This window comes from Somniosus microcephalus, chromosome 7, assembly GCF_052327205.1.
Source record: "Somniosus microcephalus isolate GS21.2 chromosome 7, FLI_Smic_1.0, whole genome shotgun sequence".
NCBI lineage: Eukaryota > Metazoa > Chordata > Chondrichthyes > Squaliformes > Somniosidae > Somniosus > Somniosus microcephalus.
Genome location: NC_140993.1, coordinates 47,585,464 through 47,610,497, shown reverse-complemented (window position 1 = coordinate 47,610,497; position 25,034 = coordinate 47,585,464). Strand labels below are relative to the sequence as shown.

At 47.5% G+C, this 25,034-nt stretch overlaps 1 protein-coding gene across 1 annotated transcript in view; it reads right to left on the bottom strand.

The window, feature by feature from the left end:
• The window catches only part of col22a1 (collagen, type XXII, alpha 1), a 407,180-nt gene that overhangs the window by 90,695 nt on the left and 291,451 nt on the right, over positions 1-25,034 (bottom strand). The window contains exons 23-30 of the mRNA XM_085992460.1: positions 22,396-22,449; positions 19,321-19,374; positions 15,227-15,280; positions 15,054-15,098; positions 12,424-12,486; positions 2,875-2,928; positions 2,741-2,782; positions 247-279 (exon numbers count right to left, since the gene is read on the bottom strand). Coding sequence (XP_085848586.1) covers positions 247-279; positions 2,741-2,782; positions 2,875-2,928; positions 12,424-12,486; positions 15,054-15,098; positions 15,227-15,280; positions 19,321-19,374; positions 22,396-22,449 — 399 coding nt within the window. The remainder of the gene's footprint in view (positions 1-246; positions 280-2,740; positions 2,783-2,874; positions 2,929-12,423; positions 12,487-15,053; positions 15,099-15,226; positions 15,281-19,320; positions 19,375-22,395; positions 22,450-25,034) is intronic.

The following is a 25,034-nucleotide window of genomic DNA, read 5'->3' as shown; positions in this document are numbered from 1 at the left end:
TCCAACATCAGAGTAAGGCAGTCTGTGTGGTTTTGTGTATAGGAAAAGACAAAGATGACTTCTTCTTTTGACAACTAAATGTTTCTTCTTTTCTGTACATATAAATAGATAAGTTAATTTATGTTATGACCTGATTAAGTAATCTATGTTACCTCCTGATAAGGTAATTTATGTTATGTTATGTGAAGGTGAACATTATCTCCAACAGGTACTATTAGAGAAAAGCAGCACTTATTATATACCTACCGGTATCCCAGGTACAGGAAAACCTTCACTCGCCTGAAAAAAAGAGGACAGAGAACAAATTTAGACCCATCTGTAAGAACCTGTGTGAACTTGTTCCAGTTCTGCACACTCATTTATTCAGGAGTGTGCCATGCTAACAGCTGGCATGCTGGCTAGCTGATATCTGCTTTCCATGGAAGTGGCTGAAGTGCTAACATGACCTTCCCTGACATCTTGCCTTTATTACACACCTCTGGAACGCTGTGTTCCTACAGTTTGGTGAATCATGCATTATTGCCTCGGACATCTTCAAAACCTGTGCCAGGGTGTGACTCAATGGTCTCTAAGCGTGTTACCATCATGTGATCTTCTACCAAAGTTATGTTCATGAATCACTATATTTGCAGCTATAGCTGATGCCTCTTTCTCTGACTCAGAGGCTCTGGACTACCATTCTGCTCTTTCTCCGTATCTGTCACTTGCTCTACTCATTATTTAATCCCATCCAATGGGGATAGATGGCTCATCTCACAGAGCAGTGATTGAATTGCTGCACTTTAAAATCACTCATACTCTTCAATGAAGCAAGGAAAATCTTGCTTCTTTCCATTATTCAGCACAGTTTCTTCATGTCTCAGGTCTTGGGGCTGTTTTCATAAGAACAGAGGAGATTAAAGGCTGATTTGAGAGAGGTGTTTAGGATTACGAAGGGAAATGAAACAGAGTAGATAGAAAGAGATTGTTTCCAATGATTGGGGGGTGGGGTGGTCTATAACCAGGGGATATAGATATACAATTAAATATAAGAGATTTAAGACAGAAAGCAGGAGAAACTTTTTAACAGTGGATTGTGAGGCTGTGGAATGCTTTAACCGAGTTAGTGATTGAAGCAGGAATCCTTTAAGAATAAGTTGTATAAGTGGCTGAAGGAAAAGGAAATAATGGGATATGGGAACAGAGTGGACACAAGATTAGGATTACTGCTCATGTGAAGGATAGACACCAACCTAGACTGGTTGGGCTGAATGGCCTGTTTCTGTATTGCAATTACTATGTAGCTACTGTTGATAATTTGATGATAACGCCAAACTCTGCCCAATAAACTGACAGAAATTCTACTGAGATAAATAGCTCACTGACCTACATTGGCTCCCAGTCCGGCAACACCTCAATTTTAAAATTCTCATCCTTTTATTCAAATCCCTCCATGGCCTTGCCCCTCCCTATCTCTGTTAGGTCCTCTAGCCCTACAACTCTCCGAGATCTCTGCGCTCCTCCAATTCTGGCCTCTTGCGCAGCCCCGATTCTCAATGGTCCGCCATTGGCAGCTGTGCCTTCAGCTGCCTAGTCCCGAAGCTCTAGCATTCTCTCCCTAAAACACTATGACCAAGCTTTTGGTCACCTGTCCTAATACCTCTACATAAGGCTCAATGTCAAATGTTGTCTGATAACGCTCTTATGAAGCGCCTTGGGATGTTTTTACTGCGTTAAAGGCGCTATATAAATTCAAGTTGTTCTTGTGCATTGCAGAAGGCATCAAATGCTCTCCTGGAGCTCTGCTTGGTTGGGAGTCGGAGAGGAATATCCCAGAATTTTCCCTAAATTGGCCACAGGTTTTTTCTGCTTTTCCCTAGCGACATAATCATTCGGGGCTGGGAGGATGGTTCATGAGGTTACACTGTCTCCTGAATGGAACGGGCCTGCCGGGTGTTTCCCAGGTTCTTTTCACGTCTTATTTATACAAAGCTATTTTTAAATACAGTAATAGCGAAGAAAAGACTGAAGAACAGATTTGCACAGAATGAATATTTTTAACTGAAGTCCAATAAAAGGGAATCATCATCAGTAAAAATTGTTTTCATATATGTGACAAAATTAGCACTATTGCATTAGAACTGAGTCACGCAGTCAATGCTTTTGTGAAGTGAAGATGGTATAATTAGGTAGGTGGGGTCAATCCATCAAAAATGAACAGGCTTGTTTGGCCCAATGGCCTTTCCTTCTTCCTAATTATTTTTAAATTCCTTCGACCTCCCGTGACTCATGCTTTCCCTGTGGTGAATACAATGATCCAATGGATACTTTCTGGAGCAGGCTGTTTCTGGTTATTCCAAGAACTGAACTGCCCTGGAAGCTCCCTGAGAGGACAATGATGGTCCTTTAAAGACAGAATTCCAATGAATCCCCACAATGTCCTACCCAAGCCCAGCATATAGACACAGCACATTACAGTGTGCTCATATTACATATACTGTAGTATTTTTATTCAGGTGGTTACCCTGCTGATTTTAAATGGGTTAACACTTCTGTAAAAGTAGCCCAAACAGCAATATGGCACCAGCCTGGTAAGCATCTGTACGTGAACTTCACCCATCACACAATCTACCCTGTACTTGAAATAGCCTGCAAAAGAGACCAGTCTTGCATAGGAATTGATGAAGTGTAAAGGTCAATATTATCGGAACACTGATTCCTCCATAGAGGGAAGCTTATTTTGCCATTTGCTCTTACTCACCGTCCCTGGTAAGCCTGGAGAACCGGGAAGTCCAAATGATCCCTAAAACACGAGATAAAGAAACTGATTGTAAATAGGGGAAGGCTCAATGCTCCATTGCATTTCAATTCTCAGTTTAATGAAATGTTTCCTACCTTTTCACCCTTTTCTGATGTTGGACCAATAGGGCCTTGTGTCCCTAGTTCTCCCTGTTAAAACACAACATGGTGCATAAATGGTCTAAACTTTCAAAAAACATAACCACGTTCCAAACTGTGACTATACCTGCAGCATCGAGGTATCAATCCACTGGACTCTCCATCGCTACTCTCAAAAAATAGAAGATGTAGGCAGAACAGAGTTTTCAAACCAATCTGCACAGCTGTTTTCCAAAGTTTTAGTCCACACACACTGGGGTAGAAACGGGTTATGCGTCTATTTTCGGGCCAATGGCGTGCAGATAGCCCGCGCCTCAAAAAGTAGATCTGAGGCTCGCTCTAAATTGGGTCTTGGGCCTTGGGCCTCCTTTAAATACTTTGGGAGGCCTACCATTGCGTCTCCAGAGGCAGCTCTTCCATTTCAAGTGGGTCAATTTTGTCCCGCTTGCCTGTCTGTCAGTGGCCATTAGGTAAGTCCTGGGGAAAAGGACAACAGGATACCAGGATGGGGGGGTGGGTGGTCAGGGCAATCGGGGCTGACAGTGAATTTCAGGAGCGCTGTGGAGCCAGGAGCTCTTCTGTTCCTCCTGGCATTTATTGCCCAGCTCTAATTGCCCTTGAGAAGGTGGTAGTGAGCTGCCTTCTTGAACCGCTGTAGTCCGTGTGGTGAAGGTACTCCCATAGTGCTGTTAGGGAGGGAGTTCCAGAATTTTGACTCAGCGGCGATGAAGGAACGGCAATATATTTCCAAGTCAGGATGGGATGTAACTTGGAGGGGAACCTGCAGATGATGGTGTTCCCATGCACCTGCTGCCCTTGTCCTTCTAGGTAGTAGAGTTCGCGGGTTTGGGAGGTGCTGCCGAAGAAGCCGTGGCGAGTTGCTGCAGTGCATCTTGTAGATGGTACACACTGCAGCCACAGTACGCCGGTGGTGGAGAGAGTGAATGTTTAAGGTGGTGGATGGGGTGCCAATCAAGCGGGCTGCTTTTCCTGGATGGTGTCAAGCTTCTTGAGTGTTGTTGGAGTTGCGCTCATCCAGGCAAGTGGAGAGTATTCCATCACACTCCTGACTTGTGCCTCCACATTAAAGTTAAAAAAAAAGAATTGGACTTATGTTTTGTAGGCGGCCGCTGAAGAATCCTGAGCTGAGTGGAGCAGGCCCAGTGCCAGCTCTGCTTAGGGCTATCCAGTTTAGGACAGGGATCCTAAAGCAGGTGATAGGCCCCTCATTCACATGTGTAAGAGGCCTTCCTAGAACAGTTTACGCATAGTGGAGGATGGGAAGCCAGCCAGGAAAGCATTAGATTATTTGAATCTGGAGGGGACAGAGGCATAAAAGAGGGTTCAGCGGCAGAGAAGCTGAGGTCGGGTAAATTATGTTATGGAGGTGGAAGTAGGCAGTCTTTGCGATGGACAGGATCTGGGTTAGCGCAGGGTTGAATAGGATGCTGAGGTTGCGAGAGGTCTTGTAGGGGTTCGCAAAATCCCCATAGTCCCCGAAGATCGGGAAATATTAATCCACATCGTGGACGAAGACTTTGTGTGATTTTAAATTGCCTCTGGGTTGGACAATGTTTTAAAACATACCCAGAATCGCAGGGGGGCTGCGTTGAGCTGGGCGGCATGTGGACAACACCGGAATCGAGGAACTTTGTGGGAAAATTTCGCACACTTTAAGACAGTACATTTTATTAAAAAATTGCACTCTTGAGGTTGGTAAATTGCCCAGGGATAAAATGGCCGTTGGAATGTGTGGCCAAGGACAAAGGAAACAGCTTTTTGTGTCTGTGAAGCAGTGGCAGTCAAATTCTGTCAATCAAAAGGGGGAGTTTCCCCTCCCTCCAGAGACAAGATGTTTGTTTACAGAAACTGCTGAATGTTGACACAAACGATTATCCACTTAGGCTGCGGTTTCGACTGACCACAATGAATGGGTTTCTGTTTACATAGTAATACAGCCCCATTCAAAACCCATCAGGGTGAATGGAGATGGTTCGAAGGCTCAACACAGACATTTGAAAAAGACACTCAAACTTAGGAAGGAACAGTTTAAGAATGAATGGGTTTAAATCACCCATTACTTGACAATGGGCAGTTGTATCCCTTTTGTTAGCCCAGAAAACTCCGGATGTGGGCGGGAACATTTCGGCCCCAGAATGAAGACACATTCAAACCACTCCAAGCTTTATTCGAAACCCATCCCAGACAATAGGGCAGTTTGATCCCTTTTGTTTTAGCCAGATGAACTTGGATTTGGGCGGGAACATCTCGGCCCCAAAATTGGGGTATATAAAGGTAGCTTCTGAGAAGCATCTCTCTCTCTCTGGCTTGCCTCCGTGTGCTTCTCTCTACAGTGTGGAAGTCTGTCTGAAGAAGTAAAAACACCAGCAGTTTACTTTTAAAGCACTGGGGTGTTTTCTTTACTTCGGGACAGTGAAGATCTCGTAGGGCACGGAGCTGGCATTGCAAGTGGTGAGCATATATATTGTTCTGACCTTCTACAAGGCAACATAGGATAGGCTTAGGGGTGGGGGCAAAGTGGGAATTTCGTTAAAATTGTTATTTTAGTCGTTTTCCTCATTGTGTCCATTTTTCCCTCCCCTATTTAAGCAATTTTACAGTGATTACTTTAATCGTGGTGTAGTTTCTTTAGTTTAATAAAGTTTGACTTTCTCACATCCAGACCATTTTGTCCATTTTAATATGTCATTAATTATAAGTTCCTCCAGTCAGAACTGGAAGGGTGGGTTTAGCGATTCGAAACCGTTGATTGGTATTGGTCTCAGTCTGTGGAAAAAAAGGCTTCTTGACCAGGTAAATTACCGTAAACCAGGTAAAGGAAGGTAAATTACCGTAAACCAGGTAAAGGATGCCCCCTACAAATTGGCGACCGCGGCAGGACTGGAGGCAGTTTTTGATATGATAAGTGGTCTGGATCTGGAGAAAGCATCAGCTATTGCTTTTCTTGCTTTCAGTCTGTGGGTAGCCCTGCAGAAGTTAGCGGCAGCGTGTATGCTGGCCTATTATGGTATAGGTGGCTGGGTTAAGAAGCGTGAGATGAGGTTACAAAGGCCAAGAATCGGGAGTCCGAGTTTGAAAAATGCCAGGTGGAGGTAGAATGCCTCATAAGAGAGGTGAATGAGGCCAGAGATAGTGGGATGAGGGTGCGGGAAGAAAATGCACGCCTCACACTAGAGGTCACGAAATGCCAGGCAGAGATAGAGCGCCTTGTGGAGGGAGTCACAGAGGCTAGGGACAGTGAGATGAGGCTACAAGAGGAAAACGCACACCTCATCCGAGAAGCTAGTGAGGGCAAAAGCCATGTGAGGCACAGGATAGAGTTCCTAAAGTGCCAAATTTACAGTTCAAAGAGTAACAAGATGAGACTGTGGGAAGAGAATGCCCGCCTCACCTCAGAAGTAACAGAGCAGGAGGAGAAGGTTAGGGAGGTAAAGGCAGCTTATAAGCTGGCCTGCGACCAAAGGTTTGAGGAAGCAGATCATGGCCCCTGTAGGGCAGAGATAGAAAGCCTTAACATGGCTTTAAAAGGAGCAAAGGGGATGATTTGTCTGATCAGCCCGAAGGCAGGTCAGCCAGATTTTACTGGCAACCTAAGCAAAACAACCCCACAGGCAACACCCAGGGAAAGGTTGGCTAGGGAATTAGAGATCCCAAGACAGCAGCCCACAGCTCCAAGTTTTAAGGAGCTCTGGCAGCAAGAAGGGGTGGACAATGGGGTGGTAGGAGAACGCCAGCAGGTCCCGCTAGGCAGGCGGGGACCAGGACCAGTGTACCCCCTCCGACAATGGAGGTACGGTCCGCCTGTGAACGATAATGACCCAGGGGCTGTTCAGCATACCTATCTGGTACCCTATGATACCCAACAGCTCAGAGGCCTGGTGAAACATATTCCCCTGCTCTCCGAAAAGGGAGACCCCTCAGTGCACTTCCAAGGGATAGAACAGGCAGCCTGTGTTAACGGCTGTGATGACGAAGAGAAAGCCAAAATGTTGCTTTTCTCTGTAGATAGTAAGCTCTATCAGACCCTTTCAGATGAGGCTAAGAGAGGGCAGAAGGGTTTTGAGGACCTAAAGGAGGAAATACTGGAAGCCATGGGTGTGAACGACGGCAATCCATTCGATCGCATAGGGAAAACACTGCAGAAGGCAGGGGAGACCCCACAGGCATTTGCAGACAGGCTGTGGCCAGTCTACAACAGTGCGTGTACAGGGGGACAAAATAGGGCACAAATGAACCAGCAGCAGCGGACCCAATGGCTTCATTGCCTGGTGTCCAATTGCCTGCCCCAGATAAAAGCAAAGGCTGATACTTGGTTTGACCACCGAGACCCCCTGGCAACCGAAGAGACTGTAATCCGGCAGCTCACGGTAGCATATAGGAACGGTAAGAATAGTGGGACCCCCCAGCAAAAGGGTAACGTGCACGAGGTTAAACCTGGGGCCAAATACAAGAAAGAGTGGCAGCAGGAGGGGAGCCGTCCCTCCCAGAACAAGGTCACTTGTTACAGGTGCGGGGAGGAGGGCCACTGGCGCAGGGATTGTGAAAAGCCTGGAAGAGGCGATAAAGTCAGGACCCCCACAGCTGCAACTCAGAAGTCAGAGACAGAAACTCCTCCCGATACAGTCGAGTCCGTCATGGAGGTGATAAAATCTTTCCTCAGGGCCAATCAGGGAAAGGTAGCAGCCATCAGTGGTGTTGCAGCCCCCTCGCCCACCTCTGCCTCCCCACAATGACTGGCCGATATGCTGGCCAAGGAGGGATAACGTGCAGGCACTTTCTGGGACCCATATGGGTCCGGGCCAGTGGCAGCGATTACAGGCAGGGATGGGACACGGAAAATATAAATCTGACCATACAAGTTCAAGTTCACAGGTTGTAAAACCAGGCACTGTGGCTTGTTTCAAGGGAAAAGTTGTCCGGCCCACCAATTGGGACACTTCCCCACCCCAATGGGACCTAAGTTTTGGTCAAAGTTTAAATTTGAACCAGTTATTTGGCTCAGAAACAGAGAAACAGCAGCCTGAGAGTAGAAATCTGCAGGCTGCTGCGAGTCCATTCACAGAAAATCGCCTGGGGGGCTCCAGGGAGGAGCAGCCCTTTGAAAAGACTGCCCGCGCATGCGTAGTCGCTGGTCTGGAGACAGGAATTCCCCAGTCTTTTGAACGGCCTGTTCGTGCAGGCGCAGTTCCCCAGCCCATGCCCCAGCCCTTTGAAGAGATTGTTCGCGCAGGCGCAGTTGCCTGCGGGACAACGGCGGCTCTTTTTCGGTTTTCCCGCGCAGGCGCAGTCGCGCGCCTAAGGGGAGAGGTTTCCCATCACCGGGTTCACGCAGGTGCAGTCGCGGACTTGGAACCCCCAGCGGCTCCTTTTCTCTATGAGGCCACGCGCGCAGGCGCAGTCGGCCGTTTAAAGGTCCCTGCTTCCCAGTCTATACGCGCAGGCGCAGTAGCCTGCTTGGAAGACCCAGCGGTTCTTCCTACCCTTTTCAGTGAAATCGAACGTGCAGCCGCGGTTGCCTGTGATAATATAACAGTTCCCCAGCCCTTTGAAGAGATTGTTCGCGCAGGCACAGTTGCCTGCGGGACCACAGCGGCTCCTCTTCAATTTTCCCGCGCAGGCGCAGTCGCCTGTTTGAATACAGACGTTTCACAGCCTCTGCCGTGGGACTCCGGGGAGGAGGTTTGTGCAGGCACAGTCGCCTGTTTGAAGACAGAGGCTTCACAGCCTCTGCCGTGGGACTCCAGGGAGAAGGTTTGCGCAGGCGCAGTCGCCTGTTTGAAGACAGAGGCTTCACAGCCTCTGCCGCAGGACTCCGGGGAGGATGTTTGCGCAGGTGCAGTCGCCTGTTTGAAGACAGAGGCTTCACAGCCTCTGCCGTGGGACTCCGGGGAGGAGGTTCGCGCAGGAGCAGTCGCCTGTTTAAAGGGACAAGCTTCCCAGCCCGCTTCTAGAGTGGTTCCCCCTATGGTGTGGGACCCTGGGGAGGCAGGGATAGCAATTCCTCTTGCAGGGGACATAGGGAAGGAGCTGGTACCAGGTTTTGGACCTGGAGAGGAATATTTTCAGCCACCAGCAGCGGGTGGTGAGGGAATACCTGCCCCCAGTACCGGAGTGGGTAGGGAAAAGGAGACAAACCCGGAGTACCGGCAGGCTGCCAGGTATATTATACAGTGCGGGCTGTTTACATCAGGGGGAGAATGTTCCCAGCCAGCTAGGGCTGTGACCCAGGCTCAGGGTCCGTCAGCCAAAGTTTCCCCCACAGAGACACCCCTCAGAAGGTCTCAGCGGGTCCGCAAGCCCGAGATAAGATGGTCACCCACTTTACAGTGGAGTAGGGTGGCCTCCCGAACCAGGGAGAAGCCAAAGCGCAGAGGTCCCCAATCAGCAGCCATAAGCTGCGAGGGACCAGAGCTGGAATCAGTCCAGCTTCACTGCGACAGTGACTCCAGAGATTAGCCTGGCCGCCCGGAGATGGGCGGCATTTGTATTATAGCTTTGTGTTAAGTTACATTGTACAACTTACTTTTAGGGTGTTTAAATTTTAAGTTTAGAATGTAACTAGAATTTTAAAGTTTAAGTTTATAAGTGTGCCAAATGCTTGTATTTTGGTCCGAGGTCGAGGGACCCGACCATGTCTCCAGCTAAGGCAGCAGGTCAGTGACAGACCTGGCTGCATGTCCTTTTAAGTTCTTTTGCAGGAGAGTGGACAAAGGAGCAGCCCTGTTCGCCCAGCCCGAGCTGGGCATCGAATGAAGATATGGTTACAGAATGTTGGGGATCACCTCGCCACTGGACAAATCCAGGATGAGACCCCGCAGCGACCTTCGGGAGAAACTGGACAGAGTCCGGAGGAACCTGCCTACTCATCCTATGCGGAAGAGATGGCCCCAGCTGGGTGGGGCACGGCCTCAACCCAGCACTATCCTGACCAAATTTCACTTGCGGGAGACCTCATTATTGAGGAGTCATGGTGGGGAAGCGCGGGCGCCTTGCCAGATAGGGATGCGTTCCCCGGGAGTGGGTGGTGATGGCCCGGGAAAGATTGTAAAGGGGAGGGGGAGACCCAAGAGTCGCGTGGGTGCGTTCGGGGAAGGGAGGAACTCACCCGGGGCCCACGGGCAAGGTTAGTGTGTAAGTGTGGCTGGGGAGGATGAGTGGATGGCCGGATCTGGGATCCAAGTTTGAGTGTGGGGCCAGTGAGAGCTGCTACACAGGCACCCATCATTTTCTGCAGCCAGTCGAGGGAAGACGGGAGGGGGAGGGACTGGGAGTCGCGGTCCCATACTCTCCGGTCTCGGTCTGTGAAACATGAGGGGTACCCCGCCTCCACAAAGGGACAAGGGAACGGCTCGGGGCGGGCGGATCAGACTGTTCTGTAAAAATCCATTCTGTATGTTTAAAAAGTTTAAGACCATTAAAGGGGAGGGGGGTGGAAGGAACATTTACTGCCCGGGTGGGAGGAGCAATATCCACTCGAATTTCGCGACCCATCATTGGCACGTGATGGTCGGGGTTTATTTCAGCATTTTGTTTCAAATATTTAATGGAGATTTTTGTATTTTGTTTTACAGTTCCAAGTGGTGCAGAGGCGTAGGACACTCTCCGTGCTTGGAATCATTTTGATTACATTGTATAACCAAGATTGCAACATTTTGTAATATGTTATAATGTAACAAGTGGTGCAGGGGTATGAGTCCCCTTATTGTAACATTTTGTAGTTGATGTATCTGTGGATGCCTACCGTACCACGGTTTTTTTTCTCGGATTTGAGGGGAATAGACGGGTCGGGGAATCAGTAATAGGTAGCTATACGTAAATACAGGGGATGGTTGTTTGTCGGGGGTCGGAAAATGGTGCTCACTTCTTCAAGTGGATACTACAAGCAAGTTGGAAGTACCCAAAGGGAGGAATGTAGGGGTTCGCAAAATCCCCCCAGTCCCCGAAGATCAGGAAATATTAATCCACATCGTGGACGAAGACTTTGTGTGATTTTAAATTGCCTCTGGGTTGGACAATGTTTTAAAACATACCCAGAATCGCAGGGGGGCTGCGTTGAGCTGGGCGGCACGTGGACAACACCGGAATCGAGGAACTTTGTGGGAAAATTTTGCACACTTTAAGACAGTACATTTTATTTAAAAATTGCACTCTTGAGGTTGGTAAATTGCCCAGGGATAAAATGGCCGTTGGAATGTGTGGCCAAGGACAAAGGAAGCGGCTTTTTGTGTCTGTGAAGCAGTGGCAGTCAAATTCTGTCAATCAAAAGGGGGAGTTTCCCCTCCCTCCAGAGACAAGATGTTTGTTTACAGAAACTGCTGAATGTTGACACAAACGATTATCCACTTAGGCTGCGGTTTCGACTGACCACAATGAATGGGTTTCTGTTTACATAGTAATACAGCCCCATTCAAAACCCATCAGGGTGAATGGAGATGGTTCAAAGGCTCAACACAGACATTTGAAAAAGACACTCACACCGAGGAAGAAACAGTTTAAGAATGAATGGGTTTGAATCACCCATTACTTGACAATGGGGCAGTTGTATCCCTTTTGTTAGCCCAGAAAACTCCGGATGTGGGCGGGAACATTTCGGCCCCAGTATGAAGACACATTCAAACCACTCCAAGTTTTATTCGAAACCCATCCCAGACAATAGGGCAGTTGGATCCCTTTTGTTTTAGCCAGATGAACTTGGATTTGAGCGGGAACATCTCGGCCCCAAAATTGGGGTATATAAAGGTAGCTTCTGAGAAGCATCTCTCTCTCTCTGGCTTACCTCCGTGTGCCTCTCTCTACAGCGTGGAAGTCTGTCTGAAGATGTAAAAACACCAGCAGTTTGCTTTTAAAACACTGGGGTGTTTTCTCTACTTCGGGACAGTGAAGATCTTGTAGGGCACGGAGCTAGCATTGCAAGTGGTGAGCATATATTTTTCTGGCCTTCCACAAGGCAACTTAGGATAGGCTTAGTGGTGGGGGCAAAGTGGGAATTTTGTTAAAATTGTTATTTTAGTCGTTTTCCTCATTGTGTCCATTTTTCCCTCCCCTATTTAAGCAATTTTACAGTGATTACTTTAATCGTGGTGTAGTTTCTTTAGTTTAATAAAGTTTGACTTTCTCGCATCCAGACCATTTTGTCCGTTTTAGTATATCATTAATTATAAGTTCCTCCAGTCAGAACTGGAAGGGTGGGTTTAGCGATTCGAAACCGCTGATTGGTATTGGTCTCAGTCTGTGGAAAAAAAGGCTGCTTGACCAGGTAAATTACCGTAAACCAGGTAAAGGAAGGTAAATTACCGTAAACCAGGTAAAGGATGCCCCCCTACAGTCTGGCTCAATCTGGGACAGTGGCCGTGAAGGGATTGCAGTTGGTGGCGAGGTTATGGAGTTTGTGGCGGAGGAGGCTGAAGTTAACAGCTTTGGTCTTCCTAATAATTAGCTCTGGTTGGATTTAAGCCCATGCCATAGATCTTTAACTTAATATAATGTGCCATCCAGTCTATAAAAGAATGAAACAAAGCCACTGACCTTCTCCCCATTTAATCCCCTTGAGCCCGGTAGTCCATGTGATCCTGGAAGACCAGATTCTCCCTGAAAAGAGTCAGATAAATAGCATGCATGTAAAAATTCACTACGTGCATGGCTTAAACAGATATCAAATATGCCAAACAGGAAATGAAAGTAAACCGCACTACATTAAAGTGAAACAATTGAATGGTGCCTTTCTTTAGTCATTCTTCATTATTTGGGCTTCTCAGTTTCAAAATTATAAGCCGTTTTGGCTACCAGCTCTTTTGTACCAACAGAAAGTGGTAGAGAACTTCAGCTCTGCACTGCATGTGCTTACAGTCATACTATTTAACATTTGCCAAGCTTTTAACTATACCTTTTTATTAGCAACCAAGGACGACTGGACTCATGTAAATATAAGGGCAGAGCTACAATGTGCCTTTACATTTAATAAAAATTGATAAAGAAAGGTAAAATAGAAACAGACTGTAAAAGCTTCTATAGGTGTGTAAAATAAGAAAAGATTAGTGAAAGTAAATGTGGGTCCCTTACAGGCTGAGACAGGAGAAATTATAATGGGGAATAAGGCAATGGCAGAGAAATTAAACAAATACTTTGTGGCTGACTGCACGGAAAAAATGCAAAAAACTTCCCGGAATTAGTGGAGAACCAAGGCTCTAGCGAGAATGAGGGACTGAAAGAAATTAGAATTAGTAAAAAAATAGTACTGATGTTTAACCAGTTAAATGACCAAGTATAGAAGGGATATGTAGCAACATATTGGGCTATAAAACAGCAAGATGTGAATTCATGTACACAATTCCTAATTTGCCCAATCACAGCCAAGCTAATGCAGAGGCTACCATGTGGGTGGAGGGTTGGGGGTGGTGGGATGGGGGACGGGGAGGAGGAGGTTTGGGGAGGTTCTCTCGGTTAAAATCATATACATTTTATTTACACGTTGCTTAGATTTTATTAGAATTAGTGAACAGAGGAATTGTTCCCCCAGGACATGAAAGCCAACAGACAAGTTCCTGGTGAAGGTGCTTGATCTTTGCTTGACACTTGCCCACAACCACTGATCAGAAGCAGCTGATTGACGACTGACTTTGGAGCATGCTATCTGGCCTGTCGGTCAGGGAAATGGTTCCTACCATGGTATAGGGGAGGGAGAAACAAAAAAAAAACAACTCCTGAACAAAATAAATTTAAATGTGGAAAGATTGTGGTTTTGATTGAAAGGTAAGAATGTTACATTGAAATTCCCTCTGATGCAAATCACATTGGTTCATCTGATCTGCATGCCTTCAGCCAGCTTCTGAAAGGTGACAATTTTCTTTATCAAAGTATTTATCAGCTTTTGTTTTCTCTGTCAGGTGGGTGAGCCTCCATCTACTGCTCTAAGACAGCCAACAAGATACAAGCAGGAGCAGCCAAGGGAATTCCCTACACTTCCAGTATGGAGCTGCCTAACCTCTGACAGACACCTACCCACAGCAATTGATCGCATCATCTAGCTCAGTACTGGCCAGAGATTGAACCTGGGACCTATGTGGTCAGGATCACTCTACAGCTGCACTGGGAAACGGGGGAGCCACAATGGGGCTTTTGAACATAGAAAAATAGGAACAGGACTAGGCCATTCGGCCCTTTGAGCCTGCTATGATCATGGCTAATCCTCTATCTCAATACCATATTCCCGCTCTCTCCCCATACCCCTTGATGACTTTTGTGTCTAGAAATCTATCTACAGGAAACTTTGTGCTATCCGGCACCGACGGGACCGAGCTGTTGCCGTTCCCTCAAAACTGCCGGACACACCAGCGTTAATGTTGAAGCATACGGAGCTTTTCATCTCTGTATCTGACAACAAGCACTGTTGCTTAGCAACAGCTTCTAAACAGTCGGCCCGTACCTTGGGAGCGTCTCTCTGAAGCTGTTGCTAAGCTACAGAGACTTTACAGAGCCTGACTGTTGAAAAAAAAGCCACGAGAAGAAAAAAAACCTAACAAAACGGTTCCTGATTTTTGCCGGTGGCTCGAGCTTGCCAGACATTTAGCCTCCGGATAACACAAAGTTTCCTGTATCTCCTTCTTAAATATATTCAGTGACTTAGCCTCCACAGCCTTCTATTGTAGAGAATTCAATAGGGTCACCACCTCTGAGTGAAGAAATTTCTACTAATCTCAGTCCTAAATGTCCTACCCCATATCCTGAGACTGTGACCCCTTGTTCTAGACCCCCCAGCCAGGGGAAACATCCTCCCTGCATCCAGTCTGTCTAGCCCTATCAGAATTTTATACATTTCAATTAGACCCCCTCTCATTCTTCTAAACTCTGGTGAATACAGGCCTAGTTGACCCAATCTCTCCTCATACGACAGTCCTGCCACCCCAGGAATCAGTCTGGTGAACCTTCGCTGCACTCCCTCTATGGCAAGTATATCCTTTCTTAGGTAAGGAGACCAAAACTGCACACAGTACTCCAGGTGTGGTCTCACCAAGGCCCTGTATAACTCTAGTAAGACATCCTGCCACTGTTTGAAAATTTGGGAGTCAGAGATGAGGAAGACATTACATGCTCACTAGTTAAAGAAGTGTGAACAAATCCATTCAGAACTGTGAGTGTAGCTGAAAGCCTTTCCTTACCTTTTGTCCACTGGGCCCTGCGATACCTGGCAACCCGGTTTCTCCCTGTTCAACAAGGAATCGAAGGGTAAAACATACACCAGCAACTTCCCCGCCACAGTGAAAAGGAACCGTTTCGTGCATTCAAAATAAATATTAAGCAGGAATAAATAAATCCATATCTTTCCCCCTACCACTTCACCAGGTTTTCCAGGGAAACCATCCTGTGCTTGTTCTCCAGCTTCTCCCTGTGTTAGTCAAAGGTGAAAGCAGAGTAAATCTGGGATATATTCTGCAGGGATCATTGACAATGACTGTTCTAATCCATTGCGCTTCAAGCAGTCAATATTATTTTACTGTAATATCTGGTGTACAGCCTGTGCTGGTATAAAATATCACGACTATTCCAAAAAAAATGTTGTTTGCATTAGTATACAAATCACAGCCCCGTATTTGATGGTTGTAAAAATCTGGCTTATGCACTGGATGTTATGATCAATTAAAAGCTGGCAAGCAACCTTTCAAATCAACGGGGGTAGAATTTCTGCTGTTGACATCTTTTCTCCAGGGTTTCTGCTGATCTTCTGCCAAAGTTATGGTGGGAGATTGGTAGAACATCCATGGAAATTACTATATATACAGTAAACTCTTGTTTAAACGGCACTTAATCATGCGGAATTCTTTAATAACCGGCAAAATAGATAACCGGTAATCTTGCCAAATCCATCCATTTTTCGTTTTTCCGAGTCCAAGTTTCCCGCGGTGGCCGAGTTAGTCAGTGGTTTTTATTTTTTTATGTTAAAAATTGCCTACCTTTGTTATCCGGAATTTTTCATCAATCGGCACCATCCTGGTTCCATAGGTGCCGGATACAAAAGAGTTTACTGTACTGTGTTTAAAGTAAAATAAAAACTTCCCAAGATACTTCAGAATGAAGGTAGATAGGACAACAAAGAGTGAACTACGGCGGGAGAGATTAGGAAGCGTGAATGAAAGTTTGGGTTGAAAAGGTGAGTTTTGAGTAGGTTTTTAAAAGTGAAAGGGAAAGTTGGAGGGATAAATGAAAGAATTTCCAGCAAGTGGGTCTGAGGCGGCTGAATGCTCTACCACCAATGCTGGGGTGAAGGGATGGGGAGGAAATACACAAAAGGCTTGAATCAAAGACTGCTGAAGGTGATATAAGCTGGAGCTGGTGTGAAGATGTCGGGATTATAAGAGAATGATGAGAATTTTTAATTTAATGCATTGGGCGACAGCAACCTAGTATAGGTCAGTGAGGATGAGGACAAGGTAGTTTAAAGAATGAAAGAAAGACTTGCATTTATATAACGCCTTTCGTGACCTCAGGATGTCCCAAAGTGCTTTGCAACCAATGAAGTACTTTTGAAATGTAGTCATTGTCGTAACGTAGGAAATGTACAATAACTAGATTTGAGATTCAACAGTATAGTGTATTATTGTGAGAAGAGAAAGAAGAGATTGTGTTGCTCAGCAAGAATCAATACTGTTTAACAATTTGGAAGGTTCCTCAAGGTGTACAAAACATGTGACTGACTGGAACAATCTGTGGAACTTAATGAAGTCAATACATCAGCATCTAGAAAGCTGGCTGGACAAGTTGGTGAGCTAGCCAGCAGAGAAAGGGTAAGCAGATTTAATGGGCCGTATTTTCCGATTGGAGGCCTCCTGTGTGTGGAGGCCTCCGATCTGGAAAAATCTACGAACTTCCCTGAGGGTTCCCGAAGTCCGGACACTTCCGATCCTGGGCCTCTCCAAACTCCAAGTGCGCAAGGCCCACGTATCCCACAGGCACAGGCAGTTCGCAGTGTCCCTGGGATCACGTGGGCCATGGGGAGCCAATAGAAGGGAATCTCCCTTCATACACTTGACAGATAGACCTGTCAAATATATGAATGGAGATCACCCCAAAAACACAGTAAAACTTTAAATAAATTAAAGAAAAACCATCACCTTTCTTAAATTAGTTGAAATTACAATACATTAAATATTTTAAACAAAAATTTAATTTTTTGAAAAAAATATTTAAAGTTTTTTACGGGGCTAAAAATAAACTTGCCTTTTCGTAAAAGTATTTTTAAATGATTAAATCAGTGAAAAATGTTTTTTAAAACTTTTTTCAACTCTTATCCTGGTAAAAGCAGGCCTTACACCTGCTTTTACCAGGCGTAAGAATTGTAAGGGTTTTCTGAGGGCAGAGGGTCTCCAGAAAGCGGAATTATCCGCCCGCAGAGGCCCTTCACCAGGGCAGGCGTCCGATCTGTCAAGAGCATTCTTGACAGATCGGAAATGCCGGTTTTCAGCGCATGCGCCGTGCATGCCTGAAACCGACATTTCCGATGTCCCTATGGGTGTGTACACAGCGCGTACACACCGGAAGGGATCAGAATATCCGGGCCATTGTACTTTCTTTTTTGGGAGCAAGGCAATGACAGCTATACATTCACTCCCAGTTTGCACTGCTGTTAAGTTGGGAAGGCCGAATTCTGCACATGCACACTCAAATGCACCCACGTATGATTATTAATCAGTCTTCAACAGAGGGGATTGTATAGATTGCTCTTAGACCCCACCTAACACATTCACACTGCAATACCACACATTTCTCACTAAGGGTGCCAATGCCAATTTTTCTATTTTGTATTGCACTTTTAGCATTGAGCTAATGCCCAAAACGATTGCAGCATTAGACAGAAATGCCTCTATACCTATGGGTAAATAGGCTGTTAATATTCACTGTCAAGATATACCCAGAAGTTAATAGTCATTTGAATGAGGTGTCAGAGAACTGGTTGATTCCTTAGGGAGTGGGAGATAACTGGCATGAAAAATGTTATTAAAGACAAACACTACTGGTATTTAGTGTTTTTGACCAGAAAAGGCATAAATGGGAGAGTTTGTTTTCAAGTTTATGTAAGGAAGTTTATTTTTAAATAATGCATGTGTTGGAGTGTTTAAGGATCCCGATATATGACCGACACAACAACTCGATGAAGGAGACCAAAGGATTGAAAGCACCTTGTTCAATACGATAACAAAAATATTTAAACAGGCTAACATCTTCATTTAAATAATGGAAAAGGGAATTTCATGCCAATACGTTAACAAATTGCTCTCGAATATTGGACAATGCAACGTCAGCCTTTAGGGGCTGAATTTTAATGGGGGAAGGCGGGTTGGGAGCGGGGGTCTTCGAGACGGTTGGGAAACCCGGGAGAATTTAATGGCAGGGCCTGACTTGCATTGGAAACCTCTGTTTCCCACCCACAGCCAGCCAGATTGAGAGGCTGGCTGGCTCTGGGCAGGTAGGCCTGTGAAACACAGAGAAGGGAGGGAGGGATCGCGTGTGGGCTGGGGAGCGGCTGGCGGAGCAGGGGTGGGCCGGGACCAGCACAGGGGTGGGGGGAAGAAGATTGGGGGCCGGAGGTGCAGGATGTGGGGAAGTCGGGTGAGGATCAGGGGCCGGAGGAGCGGCGGCGGGGAGGGGGGTGGGTTGGGTGAGGATCGGGCAGCCAGAGGAGCAGGGGGGTTAGGTGAGGATTGGGGGCTGGAGGAGCAGGGGCGGGGGGGGGGGGGGTTGGAGGAGCAGGTGGGGGAGGCCTCGTGGGTAGGATCTGAGGCCTCATTTGGGGCGATAGGAGGCGGGGCGGGGGGAATCAGAGGCCTGGGGTGTAATCGGAGGTCTCGTGGTGGGGGGGATCAGAAGCCTGGGGGGGAATCGGAGGTCTCATGGTGGGGGGGGGATCGGAGGCCTGGGGGGGATCGGAGGCCTGGGGGGAATCGGAGGTCTCATGGTGGGAGGGGATTGGCGGCCTGGGGTGGAATCGGAGGTCTTGTGGCAGGGTTTTCGTTCGCAGGGACGCTGGATTCAGGAGCTAAGTGTAAAGGCACTTACCTCCTCGATCCAGCAGTCCTCACCATGCTTCAGCTGGCGGGTTTCACGAGGTCTGCAAAACCCGACCAGCTAAAGTTAAATTCAAAATGGAGGATAAAGCAGAGGCTTCCAGCCTCATTATAATATTTAAATAGATGACCCACCTCCTGGCAGTGGATTGGCTGTCCGGCCCCGTCCCGCATCCGTTAAAACCGGAAGTGGGCGGGTTGGAGGTGGGTTCTGGTCAGGATTCAGATTTTTAACACGTTAACATCTCACACGTCCCAACCCACCTTTTTTTTAGGTTAAAATTCCCCCCAAGGTGTCTATTTTCTATAAAGCTATAGTATCTACTTGTTCAATCTTAGTTTCCAGAAGAGAGAAAAAAATACTTGCCTTAACTCCTGGAGGTCCAGGGAAGCCATTTTTCCCATCTATCCCAGGTGCGCCCTGAAAATATATAAATTAGAAAAGATGACTAGCTTGTGATTAATTCTTCTAAACTGGATAAAGGAACTCTGACATTTCCAAAGGTAGATATAGGTTTAAGATCACCGGTTTGAATGCTGAGTATTAATCTCCATTATAGAATCTATACTTAAGTTAACATCACTAACTCCATTAATCTTTGGACGCCAGCCATTTTAAAAATTCCATTTAAAAACAAATTGTAACAGTTTTATTTAGAAGGGAAAATAAATCAATTTTATGGATTTGCCAGTGCCACTGTTTTGGAATCAGTTAAGTAATGTAGTGACAGAAATATTATTTCAAGTCAATGAAACATAAAGGCCTAGAAATTGGGTGTAGCCCCACTTGGGGCGTTAGAATTGGCGCAGCGCAAAGTTTATAGCCAGACGCAACTTATCGCCACCTGGCGCGATATTGGGTTGCATCGCCCCTAAAGGTGATTGAGGCGCGAATTCAGGTGTTACACGGGACTCCTAAGGCGCTAAACGTCCGGCGCAACCCAATATCGGAGTGGACGGGTGCAGCGCAGGTGCTCTCAATTACCGATGACCACGAGACTTCCAGGCGCCGGCCAGCTCTTAAAGGGGTGGGTTAGTCAGCTTCAGCATCCAGACTCTGCGCCTTGTAGGCCTCAGAATCGGCACAGGCCCTTCTCTGGTGCTAAAAAGTTGGACCAGATGGAGAAGGTGAGAGAGAGAGCAGAGCGCTTCACCAATGAGGCTCTGGAGCAATTGGTGGCTGCAGTGGAGCGCCGTCGAGATGTTCTCTACCCAGACAATGGCAGGAGGCCGAATCATAAGGACTACCGACGCGCTTGGAGGGATGTATGCCAGAGGGTCAACTCCAGCAGCATGGTGACCAGGAGCCCTGTCCAATGCAGAAAGAAATTCAACGACTTCACTCGGGTCGTGAGGGTGAGTGTTGTTTCTGCAAACTGCTGCATCCCTTCATTTGCACCTGACTTTATGGCTACAGGTTGGGCTGTGCCCCATTGGCCATCTGCCAGCAAGCACCCATGGCCCTTTCTGGGCACACACATGCACATTTGACTCAAGGCGTCATGTAAGGGCTCTTGCACCATGGGGGACATGAGATGATAACTCAGGGCATTATGTAAGGGCTCTTGCACCATGGGGGGCATGAGATGATCACTCAGGGCATCATATAAGGGCTCTTCCACCATGGGGGGCATGAGATGATCACTCAGGGCATCATGTAACATAACTTCCCCTCCTTTCCCCTGCAGTCCAAGCTGGCGAGGATTCGCAAAGACCAGCTTTGCACTGGTGGAGGGCCTCCACAAGTGGTCACTCTCACGGATCTCGAGGAGAGAGTCCACCAGATTCTTGGAGGACGTCTGAGTGGTCCTGTAACAACTGCAGCTGCCGACCCCATTGTCGACAGCGATAGTAAGGTTCTCACCATTTACAACTGTCTCCTTCCACTTGTTCCCCCCGTCAGCATGCTTTCTCACTGTGGACCCATGTCATAGCCTTGCCGCAATCTGTCATCCCTTGCTGCCAAGCTGTCCTTTTGCTAAAGCCACTCTTCCACCTCCCTGCTTTCAGATGCTGCATCACCAGCTCGGGAGCCGGGCCCTCAAGCTGCCAGTGCCAGTGCCTCCGAAGGCTCAATGAGAAAATTACTGTCCAACAGAAGGTCAGCAACTCTCTCCAGCAATGATCAGAATGGCCAGCCCAAATGGCTGCAGCTTTTATACTACTGCTGTCCCCTTTAAATAGCACCCCCGAGTCCGAGAAGGGCCTGGGAACGCTCCATCCAACTGTCACTAATAGCGCCAGGTGGAATGGTTGCGGGCGCCACCGAATATCCGGTCCGGGGCGCCAAAAAGGCGTTGCACACTGAAATGACGTCATGATCTGCCTGCGCCCGCGGGCACGCGCAAAGTGTTAGCGCCGGCGCTAAAAGGATACTCAATATGGGAGGTGGCACTATATTCACTGCGCCCGCCCGAAAATTGGGTAACGCCCAAATTCTCGGGCTCTTTACGCGCTAATCACTGGCGCTACCAACCGAATTTCTAGGCCAAAATTCTTACAGGGCTTGACAGGGTAGATGCTGGGAGGATGTTTCCCTTGGCTGGGGAGTCTAGAACCAGGGGTCACAGTCTCAGAATAAGGAGTTGGCCATTTAGGACTGAGATGAGGAGAAATTTCTTCACTTAGAGGGTTGTGAATCTTTGGAATTCCCCACCCCAGAGGGCTGTGGATGCTCAGTCGTTGAGTATATTCAAGACAGAGATCGATAGATTGTTGGATATGGGGATAGTGCGGGAAGGTGGAGTTGAGGTAGAAGATCAGCCATGATCTTATTGATTGGCGGAGCAGGCTCGAGGGGCCGAATGGCCCACTCCTGCTCCTATTCCTTATGTTCTTATGTTAAGTCGTCGGAACAGCTGTGGTGCCGGGAGATGCATTCCTGCACCTCCTGGCTCCCCAGAAGGGTTTTTATAAAAGCTATTTTTTTAATAACTTACCTCTTGTTGGTAGCCGCAGAGGTTGCTGAAGAATCCTGAGCAGTGCAGGCCTGTCGCCTATGCTGCTCGTCGCTGATGAATTTTAATCGGTGTTAGGCCCCTAAATTATATATTCAGTGGGCCCAAGGCCTATTTTAGGCATCCACCAGGGAAGCCTAAAAAATGGGCTCCATGAATTTAGCAATGGGACCAATGCCTGTGCTGATTGGGTGCAAGATGTCCCACTGGTAAATTAATATTTAGCAAACCATTGTTCTATGATTCACCTGTCTTTGCTTCTACTTAAGAAACTTGGGGTTGAAATTGTGCTGTGCAATATCAGTTTTGAGACATTGGAATGTCTTCTATTTTAATGGTATTACAATAAATAGGTTAACATCTTTGCTAAAATTGCAAATCAAGAAATTTCATTTGAGCAAGTAAGTGAGTTTGTTACTAATATGGCACAGCAAGGTTTCAACCCCCTTGTGTCAACAAAACAGCAAAATGTCAGTATTCCTTACCGGTTTTCCCACTGGTCCTGGTTTTCCTGGAAACCCAATTTCACCTGGCAATCCCTAACAAATAGAAAATGTTAAATACATGGCAACAAATTCATATCATCATCAAATAAATATACTGGATCTTCCTACTACTACAGCACATCTATATTAAACTAGCACGGGGTGCCCGGCGTTGCCAGGGCAATTTTGGGCAGCGCGGTCTGCCTGCCGGTGTCTGTCCCCTCTCTCTCTCCCTCCCTCTCCCCATTGACGGCCGGCAGCTGCAGGTCGCCCACCCATTGCGTGTCTGGGGCCTAGCGCTTGAGGCCTGGCCAGGCTCTCAGGGCGAGACGGACCTGAGCTGAGCTCCCCCGCGGATCGCGCGGCTGACGGCCGGCCGCTGCAGCTCTCCCGACCGCTGTGTGTGTCGGGCCGAGCGGTTGCGAGGCACGGCCCGAGTGAGCCCAACTTACCTGCCGCTCCGGCGGGGCGGGAGCGGGATCGGGAGCCGCAATGTGTGGGTTTCTTTTGCTGCTGCTGTCCCTGTGGGGATGGAAAAAATGGTGGCGAAGTTTAGGGAGACTGGAGGGTTAGGACCCGCCCGTGACACACTGATTGGTCAACCATCAGGTGAGTGAACTGTAGGATTGGTCAACCGCTAATGAGTGGATTTTTGAAAGTTTTTTGTATACTGTCCAAACAATTTTTGTCTGACGAAAAAGTAAATATGTCTACGAGAGTCCCCTAACGATAAGCTTTCTTTCGATATAACATACGTGTAGTTACGCTCTATAACTTTTGATTGTATAGCCGGACAGACAGAAAGACAGAGAGACAGACAGAGAGATGTACCGGTTTACATATATAGATATGGGCTAGAAATTCATTATAGCCCAGGAATGGGTGGTGTCATTAGAAAAGTTGGAGATTCAGCACCAGGCGCTAATGCTTTAGACTGCATACAAAATTCATGCTCACTGCTCAAAAAAATGATTGGAGTCTTAATTCAAATCTTAAAGCCCAAGTTCATTGGTGTTACACTCAAAGGGTGGTCAAAGGAGTACAATCAAAAGAGTGCACTCAAAGGGTGCACCAATATCAGGTGCCGTCTAATCACAAGTCATGGTTGTCACAGGCTTTTTTAAGTACCTAAAGGGGAGGTTCATTGATGCTGCATTACCTCATTCTCAACTGTGCAGCTGCCTCAGCAAGGAGAAGCAGGACAAGGAGAAGGAGCCAGGGGACTGAAGCAGCTGTACTCATGGCCCAGGGAGAGAGCCCGCAGATTCTGCGATCAAGCATTGGAGATGTTGGCGTTCACTGTGGAGAGACGGAGGGCGGTGCTCTACCTGTCAAGTGGCAGGAGGCCCTCGCCGCAAGTCTTCTGAACCACGTGGAGGGAGGTAGCGCAGCACATCTCTGGCAGCACTGTGGTCCCCAGGACCCACACACAGTGCAGGTGATCAGGGTGAGTGAATGCTTCAACAAATGCTACATACCATCATCTGTACCACAATCTTCACACTCTGTCCAAAGCACCACACCCCCAGCACTCACCTACCAACAATCTCTACCTGCCAACACTCACAACCACATCTTGCACACAATGACAGCTATTCAACTATGGCAGGCACATCACCCAAACACATTGCTCCACATTCACTCACACACTTTCCTTTCTCTTGCAACGGGAGGGATCAGGAGCACAGAGGCGGGGGATAAACCGACACCCTGTGCTGGAGAATAGAGTACTGCAGATTATTGGGCGCCAGGTGGTGGGCGCCATGGCCACCAGCGACGTTAACCCCCTTGGGGACAATAACGGTATGTTCATCCCTACTCCTTCTTCTCACATCCCACTTCCCCCTCACCCCACAAATGTTTTGTATTTTCAAGCTAATCATGCTGTATGCATGCATTTGTCCCTTCCTTGCCCCCTCCTCTCACCTTAACCTGACTCTTGTGCCTTTATGCTTTCAGATAATCAGCAAGCACCTGAGCAGCCTGTCCCAGAGGGTACTGTTCAGAGCAAGGCGGGAGAAGAGGAGGAGGAAGAACACACCGTGTCACTGCATGTCTCACCCACAGGCGCCAGCTCAGATACTGGCACTACGCGTTCATTAGAGGCTAGTATAGTAGTGGGATCTGCACAGGGTGAGGCACCGGGGACGAGTGAGCTGCAGCAAGGCCAGGGTGAAAGGATAGCTCGGGGCCAGCTCCCCAGAGGGTGAGTTCATGCGTGGGTTCTGCTGCACAGGACTCAGATGAGGACCTCAATGGGGAGGCGTTTAGAAGGAGGGTGATGGGCATGCACACAGAGATGATAGGTGCAATGGTAAGGATGCCCGAGAGCCTGTCAGCAATGATAAGGAGCGCGGAGGAGTCCACCTCCAACACGGCACAAGGTTCTGCGCACACCATGGAGCCCATCATTTCCAGATTGCAAAGGATGTTAGACTCCCAGAGAGATCATGGCGACCCAGGCCTGATGCCGCGTGTGATTGGTGATCTGGCAGCTTCCATTGAAGCACATGTGGAAGTGATGCAACATCTTAATGCTGTAATGGAGTCTATGCTTGGTGGCATCCAACCTCAAACTGCTCACATGCAGTCTCAGCTTGATGCCACACAAGCTCTGACTGCTGCCATCGTGGCTGGGT